The sequence below is a fragment of the Electrona antarctica genome (genome assembly GCF_951216825.1).
Source record: "Electrona antarctica genome assembly, chromosome: 21".
NCBI classification, from domain to species: domain Eukaryota; kingdom Metazoa; phylum Chordata; class Actinopteri; order Myctophiformes; family Myctophidae; genus Electrona; species Electrona antarctica.
This window is the reverse complement of record NC_136802.1, coordinates 3510209-3525750: the sequence shown is the minus strand read 5'-3', so window position 1 is coordinate 3525750 and position 15542 is coordinate 3510209. Positions and strand designations below refer to the sequence as shown.

At 47.4% G+C, this 15542-nt stretch overlaps 1 protein-coding gene across 1 annotated transcript in view; it reads right to left on the bottom strand.

Moving 5' to 3' along the window:
- Nucleotides 1-4503: 4503 nt before the first annotated feature.
- LOC306913724 (prostacyclin synthase-like) overlaps nucleotides 4504-15542 on the bottom strand; it is a 32712-nt gene continuing 21673 nt past the window's right edge. Inside the window, exons 8-9 of the mRNA XM_079490537.1 lie at nucleotides 12869-13020; nucleotides 4504-5539 (exon numbers count right to left, since the gene is read on the bottom strand). Coding sequence (XP_079346663.1) covers nucleotides 5380-5539; nucleotides 12869-13020 — 312 coding nt within the window. The 3' untranslated portion in view covers nucleotides 4504-5379. The remainder of the gene's footprint in view (nucleotides 5540-12868; nucleotides 13021-15542) is intronic.

The window sequence follows — 15542 nt, the reverse complement described above, 5'->3', positions numbered from 1 at the left end:
ACACAAAAAGTAATGGGTGTTATCATAGATATATATATATATATATATATATAAGAAAGCTAGATGGCTCACCCGCGCTCTGGCCAATGGAGAGCGACGTTGCTACGTGGCGGCCATCTTACCTCGGGGCCACATAACATTGTGTCTATGGGGCATTTACTTTTAAATAACCATAACTTGCTCAATTTTCAACCGATTTTCAAACGGTTTGGTTTGTTATAAACGTCAGAGACGTTCATATAAAAAAACAAAATTAGGCAGATAAGCGTCCTGAATCATAGCCCCGTTGACAACGTTTGTAATAAACCAACCCGTTTGTAAATCCGTCAAGGTTTGAGCGAGTTATGACTTTGTTTGAGCTGTCAGAAACTCTGCCTTAAGCCATCTAGACTTTATATATATCTATGGGTGTTATTGCGACCAATTACTATGAAAACCTGCATCTCCCATCAGTTAGTCACGCCTCCATATATGGTCACACCTCGTGACATCATGCCTCCATATATGGTCACACCTCGTGACATCATGCCTCCATATATGGTCATGCCTTGAGACATCACGCCTCCATATAATTATGGTCAAGCCTCACGCCACTGAGATCACGACACCTGGAGAAGACACTTCATACTCTGTGCTGTACTCTACTGGTCACTTTAGGTGTTGCAGCTGTCCGTGCTCAGACAGACACGTACAGGGACATACATAGGCACACACGTAGCTGTGTAATGGAGCGGAGGCAACGCTCAAAAATGTAAAAACTCTAGTTAAGTGAAAGTACTTGAGTAAAAATACTGGGTTACTTTCCAACCACCGCCTGAGACAGTGGGAGCTGTCCATGGTCACACGGGTGCAGCACTATTGTGGGTGGGGACTGCCAAGTGGTGAGCTGTCCACTCCAGTGGTGCTTAAACGATTAGGACCACATTAAGCTGTCCACTCCAGTGGTGCTGAAACGATCAGAACCACATGGATCTGTCCACTCCAGTGGTGCTGAAACGATCAGAACCGCTGGATCTGTCCACTCCAGTGGTGCTGAAACGATCAGAACCACATGGAGCTGTCCACTCCAGTGGTGCTGAAACCATCAAAACCACATGGAGCTGTCCACTCCAGTGGTGCTGAAACGATCAGAACCGCTGGATCTGTCCACTCCAGTGGTGCTGAAACGATCAGAACCACATGGAGCTGTCCACTCCGGTGGTTCTGAAAACATCAGAACCGCTGGAGCTGTCCACTCCGGTGGTTCTGAAATCATCAGAACCGCTGGATCTGTCCACTCCAGTGGTGCTGAAACCATCAGAACCGCTGGATCTGTCCACTCCAGTGGTGCTGAAATCATCAGAACCGCTGGATCTGTCCACTCCAGTGGTGCTGAAACCATCAGAACCGCTGGATCTGTCCACTCCAGTGGTGCTGAAACCATCAGGATTCACTACTCTGATTGCAGCCTAATAACCTTTAATGTAATACCGTAATGGTGTGTCGCTTAACATATATCAGCTTATCATCTTCCCTGCTACGTTTTGACAAGCGAGTAGCGACACCCTGTGACTATTGGTGTAGCCTACATTACATACACATTAATCTGGAAAAGAGGAATACATCTCTGGCTAAAACAGGGAGTCCGTTTGCATCAATGGCGGATATAGCCTAGTGGACAGACTATTTCATTCATTCATTCATTCCATTCATGGCGAGTTTACAAAACAAAACAAAAATAAAACACAACCAGTCGGTTTAATGATGACAGACGTCGTGACTTAACGTCGTCTCTCAAAGTTTTAAACGACACTAGAAGTTAATTTCGTTCCATAAAGTGAAGTGGCGACGTTACGGTAGGATTGTAGTTGTGGGCTTGTAGTTGTTGTTGTTGTTGTTATTAGGAGGTCCGCAATTCCTACGTTGTCAGCAGAAACATAATGAGAAGAAAACGGGAGGATTGTTTTCACCACTTAATTGAACCACAGCAGCTACAGCCTATAATCTGGTGCGAACATTCGGCGAGCATCATGATTGGCGGTGTGAACTTGTAGATCGGCTATTTTCTTTGCCAGATAGACTTGGTGTAGAGGGGGCTAAAAAGGAGGGGGGCCTGGGATCAAACCCTGGTGGACTCCACTCAGTGAAGTGGAGGGTTTAACCGCCACTCCTCCTCCACCCCCGTACCGTTTTTTACTGTAGTCTAGCCTTTATTCAACAATTATTGAAGTCGGCCAATTCAACCATCTTTTCATTTCCCATGGATTTAAGAACCTGCATGCGTTCCTACTACAGTATATAGTCTACATCGCAGCTCACAATAAAACATGATAGTAGCATAATATACCAATTACATTATTAAGTAGGCTAATAGTGAGATTTGATCCCGTGGAGCTGCAGCTGCGTTGCAAAGAGAAATAGCCTACAAATTGTTGAGTGTTTCCCTTGATCTATTTAACTGGCGCTTAAATTCACTCCACCCGATGAACGCCGTTTAGATGCAACAACACAGTCTTCTAATCTACGCCATAGCTGATCCATATAACGATTGATTAGGCTCTTCTACAGCTTATATTGGGGAGGGGGAGAAAACACACACACATCGATCGTGACCGACCGGCGATGTTTTTACAGTACAGCCTAAATTAGGCTGCCTAATAGCGCTTTAACGAGCTGACTGACAGCTGCTCACATTCACTTCAACGCAGCGACCAACACCTACCTTTTCTCTGGAGAAGGACTGATACATCCGTTTGGCGTAAAGAGAGGGAGAGAGAGAGAGAGAGAGATTGAGACGAAACAACAACAGCAATAACGGTCCGTTATTGGTTCATAATTGACCCAATAATAAATCCCGACCACAGCTGGGTGTGTTGTGGAGCCATTCCTTTCCTTTCCGTTCCTCTCCGACGCGGTGTGGTCCTCCCGTGGTGATCATGGCAGCACTCAGAGAGGAGATGCTGTCCTCCTTAAGGCTTCTCCTGCTTCATGTGTTGTTGTGTTGCTCTGCTGCCTCTCCTCAGCTTCATGACGCCCAGTCACTAGTCCAGATGCTGCTCTCTCTCTCTCCCTCTCTCTCTCTGTCTCTCTGTCTCTCTCTCTCTGTCTCTCTGTCTCTCTCTCTCTGTCTCTCTCTCTCTCTCTCTCTGTCTCTCTCTCTCTCTCTCTCTCCCTCTCTCTCTCTCTGTCTCTCTGTCTCTCTCTCTCTGTCTCTCTCTCTCTCTCTCTCTGTCTCTCTCTCTCCTCTCTCTCTCTCTCTCTCTCTCTCTCTCTCTGTCTCTCTGTCTCTCTCTCTCTCTCTCTCTCTCTCTCTCTCTCTCTCTCTCTCTCTCTCTCTCTCTCTCTCAGCCCAGCGGGGGGTGCAGAACAGATCAACAAGTATATGATGAGCATCCGTTCTGTTCCGTATAGCCTAGTGTCTGTAATGGGTTCTCCTCCCGGGAGAGAGATTAGAGGGATGGATGGATGTGTACAGTCTGTCTGTCTGTCTGTCTGTCTGTCTGTCTGTCTGTCTGACCCTTTTGCTTCCACATCTGATTAACCCTTAACACACCCTCCGTTTTCAAATATGTGTTTTTTTTTTAGCGATGCCTATACGCTCCATTACACCGCTATGTGTGTCCCTCCCATGTGTGCATGTCCCTGTCCCTGTCCCTGTCCCTGCCTGGATGTTCCAGGGACCCCCACACGATTTTCAAAAACAATCAAAGTACAGTACAGTACAGTACAGTACAGTACAGTACAGTACAGTAAACTAGGCTATAACAATAAATGTATAGTTGCACCGGCGCTCAGTTCACACAGGTGTGATTTTATATATCAAGGGCCCTGAATGTTGATACTGCTATAGGCCTATAATTATGTAATTTAACCTGCAAGGGCCCAGGGACCCCTAGGGGACCCCCAGGGACACCCAGGGACCCCCAGGGGACCCCCAGGGACCCCCAGGGACACCCAGGGACCCCCAGGGGACCCCCAGGGACCCCCAGGGACCCCCAGTCCACCCATAAGATTTGTGTTATCCCCCCCCCCCCCCCTATGTTCACACCTTTTCATTGAATGAATTCTCTACATTTCAAAAACATCACACCGGTGTGAAGTGAGGGGCGCTCTTATCATCATCCATTCATTGTCAATGGGAATTTGTGTATAGGACAAAAATAGCCGATTTGCTCGTCCACATATGTAAATCTTCCCTTCATTGTCAATGGGAATTTAGTTAAACCTGAGGCATTTGGAGGTGCGTGCGTGCGTGCGTGTGTGCGTGCGTGCGTGCGTGCGTGCGTGCGTGCGTGTGTGCAGTATAACAGGGCTCTCTCCACTTCCTCTGTAAGCACAACACAGTGCGTTAATCTCCCCAGTTGGGATACCAAGTTCATCCAATCAGAAGAGAGAACTCATGCATGATAATGTGAAATTGGAACTAAATGCGACAACAATTTTTTTTTATTGGTTTGTTTTATTTTCATTTTTTTCATTACAGTACATAAAGTCAACATACACACACTAACGACATTAAATATGAGTCATATAAAAGCATCAAATATACAATATTATATAATATTATATAAATAATTAACAATATTATATAAATAACCAAGTTGTGTCAAACAACTGTTGCAAAGGTATTAAGCTGAACAGTCACACACACACACACACACACACACACACACACACACACACACACACACACACACACACACACACACACACACACACACACACACACACACACACACACACACACACACACACACACACACACACACACATATAATGCTTATTTTACACTTTAATTGCACTGCATATAAATTACATTCTATTTAACTCATTTAGACCTGAGACCAGATTCTACAAAATGTCTTCTAAATCATGACAGTTTTCAGAAACTATATCAAACTATATCAGTGGTTCTCAAACTATTTCATATCAAGGATCCCAGAAATGATGTATGTACGTATGATGATGTATGTACGTATGATGTATGTACGTATGATGTATGTACGTATGATGTATGTACGTATGTATGTACGTATGATGATGTATGTACGTATGATGATGTATGATGTATGTACGTATGTACGTATGTACGTATGTACGTATGTACGTATGCCACCGACCCCCATCTGAAAATATGTTGCTCCAGGAACCTCCCAGAAGCAAAGGGTATGAGTTAAAAACGTTCACTGAAAGAAGAATATATTCAAAGATTTGCGCCACATTTTAAAGATTTTTCAAAAATAGCAGATCTACAAGCTTGTAGAGCGGCACTCGGTGCCGTGCTACAAGCTTCTACCTTTACTTCAGTGAAAAAGGGAGCACCCGGTACTTCTTCAGTGAAAATGGGAGTACCCGGTACTTCTCGGTACTTCTTCTACCGTCGCTACAAAGTAACAGGCTTTAGTGTGACGTCGCGGTCGTCTTGAGCCTGTATCGGACCTGCAGGTCTCCTATTGGCTGCAGCATCCCGTAACCATAGCGACTGGGGTTGATGGGCGGGACCCGGGCCTGAGGGTCGCACAGCTCCACGTCTAGACGGGTCAGCACCGTCAACACGAACCTGCAGGTCACAAATAATCACATAACAGTTAGAACATAAATCTACAGGTCACAAATAATCACATAACAGTTAACATAAATCTACAGGTCACAAAGAATCGCATAACAGCCAATATACACCAAACCTACAGGTCACAAAGAGTGACATGCTGTAACAGTGAACACTTCATCTAGACAAAGTGGAGTCCGGGGACCCCCAGGGGCCCTTGAGGGGGTTCCAGGGCCCAGGGGAGTCCTTAGGTAAATTAGGTAATATAGCATCAAAGTAACTTTAACCAATTTGAAAGGTGGAAAGTCACAGTTTCGGACACATGAGGTTTCCACCAGTGACATGAGACAACATTACAACTACCCCATTGAAGTTAAAGGACCACTTCACCACTTTTCAACTTATCTTCATATAATTGGTCCTCACTAATGTTCATGATAAAATGCCACCATTTTTTTCTACTCGGTCTGTGGAGGGCTGTGGGTAGCCTGGCTAATAAGCCAGACTCAAATCACACTGTCGTGTGGTATTTGAGTCTGGAGATGCTGTGTATGGATCTTGTTTCCCGGGGGGCGGGTTCAAACATTTTCTCTTTGACGCAATTGGTTAGAGCTACTGTCAGTCAAAGGTCTCAAGCATTGAACGTCGCTGTACCAAAGCCCGCCTGTAAAATATCTCGAACCAGTGCTGATTATTTCGTTAGGACCCGCTACAGTGGTGTTCGATACGAACTTAACCGGGATGTGGAAACCTCTACTTCAATGCTCTACGAGTTGCTTAGCCATTAGCCAGTTATTCTGTCTCATCTAGAAGACTCGTACCCAAGGTAATACAAGCCATTCAAGGTATATGGGTTGTAAAGCCAGATACCTTGATTCGTATATGTTGACCTGTTGGAGATACCGTGTGCGTTGCCTGGAATCAGGTTTAGAAGCCATGAGAGCCGCCTTTTATGCTGTGCAAGTCTAGTGTTACGATGATGTCACCACAGTGTTTATCCATCTTTGGAGTTTCTACATTAATCTGATGTCAGCGCTGGATATCGCTGTTGTCTCCATATATGGGACTATGGGTTATCCCATATATGGAACTCTAAGTGAAAGCCTTCGCAACAGCCACCCCCAGATTTCCCATGGAAATATGTAAAACATCAAGAAGGCTTGAACAGTTCGCCCATTGCAAGCGTACCTGGCCCTTGGGCCACCCCATCGAAGGCGTACCTGGCTCTTCGAGCCACCGCATCAAGAGCGTACCTGGCCCTTGGGCCACCCCAGATTTCACGTTGAAATCTATACCGTATTCAGAAGACTCAGACAATTTTCCTTTCTTTCGGCTAGGTTCTAACAGGCCAGGCCTGATAGTTATCCAGCAAGGGAAGCTCTCGAAGATGTTATTCTCTCTCCATTAGTCTGCTGACGATCTGTATATGCTCACAATCCAAGCTATTTGGCGATCAATGCTCCCTCAATATTATTGACTTGGTTTGGCTGTACGGCAGGAGATACCTCGGAAGATACAGCCACCCCGTGCAAAACTTGAAGATCTCTCATGATTCTGATACGCAACTCTTCAGGTTGACCCTTCAATCCGACCTGCTTGGCAACTGTGTGTAACAAAATGGTTCGCCCCGAACCATCATCCAGAACTGCATATACTTCCATTACTTTGCCACAATTGCAAATTAGAACTTTGCACACCTTTAACATGACATTTCTCCCTTTAGGCGGTGGATAGCCCACATGCAGGACTCTCCTGCTATAGTCAAGATTGTAAAATCTGGCTGCGGTAATTCCTCTTGTAAATCCTGTCCCGTCTCGATCTTAGGTGTCCTAGGGTTCCGCAAATGTTCATCTGCTCTCCGGTTCAACCGGGTCCGGCTCCTATTAATACTGTGAAAAGCCAGAGGGTGCCTTCCACCACAGTTCACTCCTAGTCTGTAGTTTCCAGTTTCTTGCCTGATGACGACGTCCATTACTGATAACACAGCTTCATTTGTCATATCAAATCTCGTTTCACCATTAAACTCAGTCGTTTGAACCTGCTGCATACGCATGTTTCTTGATAAATGCATTTTATATATGTGATGTATTCCCATACTTTTGTTCTTGCCTAATGTAAGTCGCTCTGGATTAAGAGCGTCTGCTAAATGCCTAAATTGTAAATTGTAAATTGTAAGATGGTGTGTGCCGCTATTACAGTACTGACAATACGGCTTCTTGCCGTCTTGCTGGTTACTTGGTGTATGATCAGCAGAAATGGGTGCTACTACCGTACCATGCATGATGACTGTTCGTCTCTGGTTATGCCCATGGTCATTTCTGCAAGAGTGACCGTCCAGCCTCCTTGCTGGACTACTTCGGTCCCTATGAACCTGGACTTCTGGTCTGTCAGCTTGCACTTTCATCTCGATATCCTATCGGTGAACGAAGCCTCTGCAGTCCTCCGACTGCTCCAACATCTATGGGAGGGTTGATATAGCTCCGATGCCCTTGCATCATCATGCTGTCCAGACAATGCTCTCATGATATCCACCAGAGCGTTCCGCTTCGTTACATTGCCATCATCTATGGGAGGGTTGATATAGCTCCGATGCCCTTGCATCATCATGCTGTCCAGACGATGCTCTCATGATATCCACCAGAGCCTTCTGGCCCTAATGACACATGAAGCTCTAGGTGAAAGCCTTCGTTAAGCTCTAGGTGAAAGGCTTGAACAGTAGACCCCTCAGGCCACCCCAATACAAGCATACTGAGGCTTGAACAGCAAACGTCAGCCATTCAGGCCACCCCATTGAGGGCATCCAAGCTTCCCGCTTTCTTCCTTTGAGGTTACGGTGGGTCATAAAAACCTCAAGATCAAATCACATGCCACCCATTAAGGGCGTTCCCTGTCAATGGGTCAGCCAACACATGCAGTTCCAGTTTGAAGTAACGCCCTCTTGACCGTATCAAGGGTGGTCCACAACTTCGGACCCAGGCTTCTACAACACCACGCCACCACTTCGACCCTGGCGTCTACAACACGACACCATCACGTCAACCCTGGCGTCTACAACACGACGCCATCACGTCAACCCTGGCGTCTACAACACGAGGCCATCACTTCAACCCTGGCGTCTACAACACGACACCATCACGTCAACCCTGGCTTCTACAACACGACGCCATCACTTCAACCCTGGCGTCTTTCAGGGAGGTGATCATGTCCAGTGCTCTCTCTCTCTCTCTCTCCCCTGCACATCACCAGTGCTCTCTCTCTCCAGCACATCACCAGTGCTCTCTCTCTCCAGCACATCACCAGTGCTCTCTCTCCAGCACATCACCAGTGCTCTCTCTCTCCAGCACATCACCAGTGCTCTCTCTCTCCTGCACATCACCAGTGCTCTCTCTCTCCAGCACATCACCAGTGCTCTCTGGCCCTTGGGCCACCCCATTGAAAGCGTCTCGCCAGACCTTCACCAACTGTGTCTTCCTGGTGAACGAGACCCTCGTCGGATGTTGTATCTTGCTGGTGAACGAGACCCTCGTCGGATGTTGTATCTTCCTGGTGAACGAGACCCTCGTCGGGTGTTGTATCTTGCTGGTGAACGAGACCCTCGTCGGATGCTGTGTCTTCCTGGTGAGCTGGATCCTCGTTGGATGCTGTGTCTTCCTGGTGAGCTGGACCCTCGTCGGATGCTGTGTCTTCCTGGTGAGCTGGACCCTCGTCGGATGCTGTGTCTTCCTGGTGAGCTGGACCCTCGTCGGATGATGTGTCTTCCTGGTGAGCTGGACCCTCGTCGGATGCTGTGACTTCCTGGTGAGCTGGACCCTCGTCGGATGCTGTGACTTCCTGGTGAGCTGGACCCTCGTCGGATGCTGTGACTTCCTGGTGAGCTGGACCCTCGTCGGATGCTGTGTCTTCCTGGTGAGCTGGACCCTCGTCGGATGCTGTGTCTTCCTGGTGAGCTGGACCCTCGTCGGATGCTGTGTCTTCCTGGTGAGCTGGACCCTCTTCGGCTGCTGCATCTTCCTGCTCCTCTTCGTCCTCGGTAGATTCCGTTATCGGTGGTATATCCATCGTAGTCTTGATGTCCGAGCCTGCTCTGCTGTCCCAAGAATCGATTCCCATGCCGTTTTGAAGATGAACTCTCCTGTCCTACGCCGGGTCCTTCAATCTCTGCTGGACATGGAAATCCCACAACGTCGGGTCCCTGGCATCCAACCAACTGATGCCCAGAACCTCCGGAGCCCACCTGCTCCGAAGGCGAAGTGTGTCCCACCACTTCGGATCCCTGGCATCTAACCAACTGATGTCCAGAGCCTCCGGAGCCCACCTGCTCCGAAGGCGAAGTGTGTCCCACCACTTCGGGTCCCTGGCATCTAACCAACTGATGTCCAGAACCTCCGGAGCCCACCTGCTCCAAAGGCGAAGTGTGTCCCACCACTTCGGATCCAAGGCGAAGTGTGTCCCACCACTTCGGATCCCTGGCATCTAACCAACTGATGTCCAGAACCTCCGGAGCCCACCTGCTCCGAAGGCGAAGTGTGTCCCACCACTTCGGGTCCCTGGCATCTAACCAACTGATGTCCAGAACCTCCGGAGCCCACCTGCTCCGAAGGCGAAGTGTGTCCCACCACTTCGGATCCCTGGCATCTAACCAACTGATGTCCAGAGCCTCCGGAGCCCACCTGCTCCGAAGGCGAAGTGTGTCCCACCACTTCGGGTCTCTGGCATCTAACCAACTGATGCCCAGGACCTCCAGAGCCCATAGACTCTGGAGGCAAACTTCCAGAGCCCGTAGGCCCTGGGGCCAAATGATGATTGTTGAAGCGCACCTGCTCCACAAGCTCTACCACCTGGTGTTGTAGCCTCCTGGCTCCTGGGGAATCTGTCGGCCACCATCCTCTAAGGGATTGTTGAAGCGCACCTGCTCCACAAGTTCTTCCACCTGGTGTCGTAACCTCCTGGATCCTGGGGAAGCCGTCCCACCACCATCCTCTAAGGCCTCCGACATCCTGTTACTGTAGTACGCCCTAATCCGTTCTCGAATGGACCATGTAAAATATCTCGAACCAGTGCTGATTATTTCGTTAGGACCCGCTACAGTGGTGTTCGATACGAACTTAACCGGGATGTGGAAACCTCTACTTCAATGCTCTACGAGTTGCTTAGCCATTAGCCAGTTATTCTGTCTCATCTAGAAGACTCGTACCCAAGGTAATACAAGCCATTCAAGGTATATGGGTTGTAAAGCCAGATACCTTGATTCGTATATGTTGACCTGTTGGAGATACCGCGTGCGTTGCCTGGAATCAGGTTTAGAAGCCATGAGAGCCGCCTTTTATGCTGTGCAAGTCTAGTGTTACGATGATGTCACCACAGTGTATATCCATCTTTGGAGTTTCTACATTAATCTGATGTCAGCGCTGGATATCGCTGTTGTCTCCATATATGGGACTATGGGTTATCCCATATATGGAACTCTAAGTGAAAGCCTTCGCAACACCGCCCATATTGCATACCGTGTCCCGATTGGCCACACCAGTTCTCTGGTGTAGGAAATGGGCGTACAATTGAGCCTCTCCAGACCGTAATCCGCCGGCAGGCCAACGGCTGATTCGGTCTGGCTTATTAGCCAGGCTAGGCTGTGGGCAGTTCAGAGACCCGTCCACCAGTGACATCATCATTTTGAAAAACATGTTTAGATTTGTATTATCGTTGTATTAACGATGGCTTCCATTTTCGTATTGCAACTTTTCAGGACTAGAAAGCCTGCAGTTTCTATTAGCTTGGATTCCCCATCGATGATGTCACTGATGGACGGGTTTCTGAACTGCCCACAGCCTTCCTATGAGACACAGACTGAGTAGAAAAAAATGGTGCCATTTTATCATGATTATTACAGAGGACCTATTATATGAAGATAGGTTGAAAAGTGGTGAAGTGGTCTTAAGAACCACTGAAGAACCCATATGTTTTGCTTGTGTACTTGATTCCAGGGAAGGGCTTCAGTTAAGAGTGAAATCAATTCCCTAACATCGACACGTGAAAATCTCATCACAGCAAGTATAGCATGCTCCAAGCACCAAGTATAGCATGCTCCAAGCACCAAGTATAGTATGCTCCAAGCACCAAGTATAGTATGCTCCAAGCACCAAGTATAGCATGCTCCAAGCACCAAGTATAGTATGCTCCAAGCACCAAGTATAGTATGCTCCAAGCACCAAGTATAGCATGCTCCAAGCACCAAGTATAGTATGCTCCAAGCACCAAGTATAGCATGCTCCAAGCACCAAGTATAGCATGCTCCAAGCACCAAGTATAGTATGCTCCAAGCACCAAGTATAGCATGCTCCATGCACCAAGTATAGTATGCTCCAAGCACCAAGTATAGTATGCTCCAAGCACCAAGTATAGCATGCTCCAAGCACCAAGTATAGCATGCTCCAAGCACCAAGTATAGTATGCTCCAAGCACCAAGTATAGCATGCTCCATGCACCAAGTATAGTATGCTCCAAGCACCAAGTATAGTATGCTCCAAGCACCAAGTATAGCATGCTCCAAGCACCAAGTATAGTATGCTCCAAGCACCAAGTATAGCATGCTCCAAGCACCAAGTATAGTATGCTCCAAGCACCAAGTATAGTATGCTCCAAGCACCAAGTATAGTATGCTCCAAGCACCAAGTATAGTATGCTCCAAGCACCAAGTATAGCATGCTCCAAGCACCAAGTATAGTATGCTCCAAGCACCAAGTGTAGTATGCTCCAAGCACCAAGTATAGCATGCTCCAAGCACCAAGTATAGCATGCTCCAAGCACCAAGTATAGTATGCTCCAAGCACCAAGTATAGCATGCTCCATGCACCAAGTATAGTATGCTCCAAGCACCAAGTATAGTATGCTCCAAGCACCAAGTATAGCATGCTCCAAGCACCAAGTATAGTATGCTCCAAGCACCAAGTATAGCATGCTCCAAGCACCAAGTATAGTATGCTCCAAGCACCAAGTATAGTATGCTCCAAGCACCAAGTATAGTATGCTCCAAGCACCAAGTATAGCATGCTCCAAGCACCAAGTATAGTATGCTCCAAGCACCAAGTGTAGTATGCTCCAAGCACCAAGTATAGCATGCTCCAAGCACCAAGTATAGTATGCTCCAAGCACCAAGTATAGCATGCTCCAAGCACCAAGTATAGTATGCTCCAAGCACCAAGTATAGCATGCTCCAAGCACCAAGTATAGCATGCTCCAAGCACCAAGTATAGTATGCTCCAAGGAAGCACCAGGCCGGTTGCTAATGGCACTACACAGCGTGCGTGCGTGCGTGCGTGCGTGCGTGCGTGCGTTTGTACTCACTGCTTGATGCCCTTGGTAGCGAACTGCTTCCCCACACAGACGTTGCTCCCGCCGCCCCAAGGCATGCTGTAGTACTTCAGCCTCTCCCCGTTCTTGTAGAACTTCTTCTTCTCCGTCTTGTCGGCGTTTAGGAAGCGGTCATATTGGAAAGTCTGTTACAGAAGAGACAGAAAATGATAAGTTTTCTGTTTTGCAGTCGTTTCTATGGCGTTCTCAAACATGTTCATGTCAAGGACCCCCAAAATTGTAATTGGCCGCCGACCCCCATCTGAAAATATATTCTAAAATAGCATATTCTAAAATAGCAGATCTACAAGCTCGTAGCGCGGCACTCGGTGCCGTGCTATGAGCTTGTAGATCTGCTATTTTTCAATAGCTAAAGCATAACATAATGCTTAAAACACTAAAATGGTAAATGGTAAATGGTGCATTTATATAGCGCCTTTATCCAAGGCGCTTTACATAGATTGTGCATTACATTCACCCATTCACACACCGATTGCGGCAGAAGCCATGCAAGGTACCAACCAGCACATCAGGAGCAATTTGGGGTTCAGTGTCTTGCCCAAGGACACTTCGACATGTAGACAGGAGGAGCCGGGATTCGAACCGCCGACCCATGGATCATTGGACGACCTGCTCTACCTCCTGAGCCACAGTCGCCCCACTAACAGGGGTTCCTGCCCGGTTTGGGCTTTAGGCCTACTGATTGACAAATGTCTCAATCCCAGAATCTGAATCTGAATGTATACTGCATTGTCACACCACAGGTTTACAGGTGTAAAGAAGTGGGTGAAATATTTCTGAGCAGTTCCTAACCTAACCGATCCAGTGACTGGCCGCGTGTGTCTGTCTGTCTGTCTGTCTGTATGTCTGTCTACAGGTACTGTATACTGTCTGTCTGTTTGGAGTATTGTTGAGCAGCCTGCACCGCTCAGTTTACACGGGTGTGATTTGTACACAACATCTCACCTGGTCAAACGGGGATTGCGTTTTAACTCGGCAGTAGAAACGTTATAGTCTCTCACGCTAATAGAGACACAGGTTCAAGTCCTGGGTATACAACATAAAATCTGTGTCATTTGCAGCTTTAACGATCATGGATGAATTATTCCATTGTGTATACTGTATGTTCCATCGTGCATATTTACCCTATAGTGTATTATTTATTTTATTTATTTCATGTCTGGTGTCCTTGTGTGCTACCGTGCTGTCCTGTTTGTTTGTTTGTCAGCAGCAGCAGCTCAGTCCCCCGAGGACGCCTCTGTTCAGCCGTTCCAATGAATGCCCCTAATCCTTCCTCCATTTAAACACAGCGGTACCTCCATACGCTGAGCGTTACCGCGCACGGCGTCATGCTTGGCGGGCAGACAGGAAGGCAGACCGTTGGTTAGACGCACATGTGGCAATTTGACACGGGAAGGTTTAGTTAGATGCACCGTAGCAGTTTGACTGGGGAAGGTTTAGTTAGATGCACCGTAGCAGTTTGACTGGGGAAGGTTTAGTTAGTTAGATGCACGGTAGCAGTTTGACTGGGGAAGGTTTAGTTAGATGCACGGTAGCAGTTAGACTGGGGAAGGTTTAGTTAGATGCACCGTAGCAGTTTGACTGGGGAAGGTTTAGTTAGATGCACGGTAGCAGTTTGACTGGGGAAGGTTTAGTTAGATGCACCGTAGCAGTTTGACTGGGGAAGGTTTAGTTAGATGCACGGCAGCAGTTTTTACTGGGGAAGGTTTAGTTAGATGCACCGTAGCAGTTTGACTGGGGAAGGTTTAGTTAGATGCACAGCAGCAGGTTGACTGGGGAAGGTTTAGTTAGATGCACGGCAGCAGTTTGACTGGGGAAGGTTTAGTTAGATGCACGGTAGCAGTTTGACTGGGGAAGGTTTAGTTAGATGCACAGCAGCAGGTTGACTGGGGAAGGTTTAGTTAGATGCACGGCAGCAGTTTGACTGGGGAAGGTTTAGTTAGATGCACGGTAGCAGTTTGACTGGGGAAGGTTTAGTTAGATGCACGGTAGCAGTTTGACTGGGGAAGGTTTAGTTAGATGCACGGCAGCAGTTTGACTGGGGAAGGTTTAGTTAGATGCACGGTAGCAGTTTGACTGGGGAAGGTTTAGTTAGATGCACGGTAGCAGTTTGTCTGGGGAAGGTTTAGTTAGATGCACGGTAGCAGTTTGACTGGGGAAGGTTTAGTTAGATGCACGGTAGCAGTTTGACTGGGGAAGGCTTCACACCATAGATATTAAGAAATAGATGCCTCATTTGCCGCTGCAGTTCATTGGAGCGACGTGTATCCCAATGAAGGCGGAAGTGCAGTGCTGAAGGCTTTTTTTTTTTTTTTAACAAATCTTTATAACAGTCATGACCGTATACATTACAATACAAAACAAGACAAACAAACAAACACAAACAACAAAGTTATTAACAATACAACATCAGAGCCAGGGGGATTAGATTACTAACAGAAAACATTAAAGAGTGAACACAAAGCAACAGTTCTCCGCAGCTTTATTATTTAGAAGTGCTGAAGGCATTTGCTGAAGGCGACTGCGTCGCTCCCCAAGTGACGTCACTCATGTGACTCCTCCATGTCTCTCGCTGTCACTCAAGTGACTACTGGCCAATCACAGCGCGTCTTTTCCGGGACTTATGTTACGCACGCGGAAGCTTGAC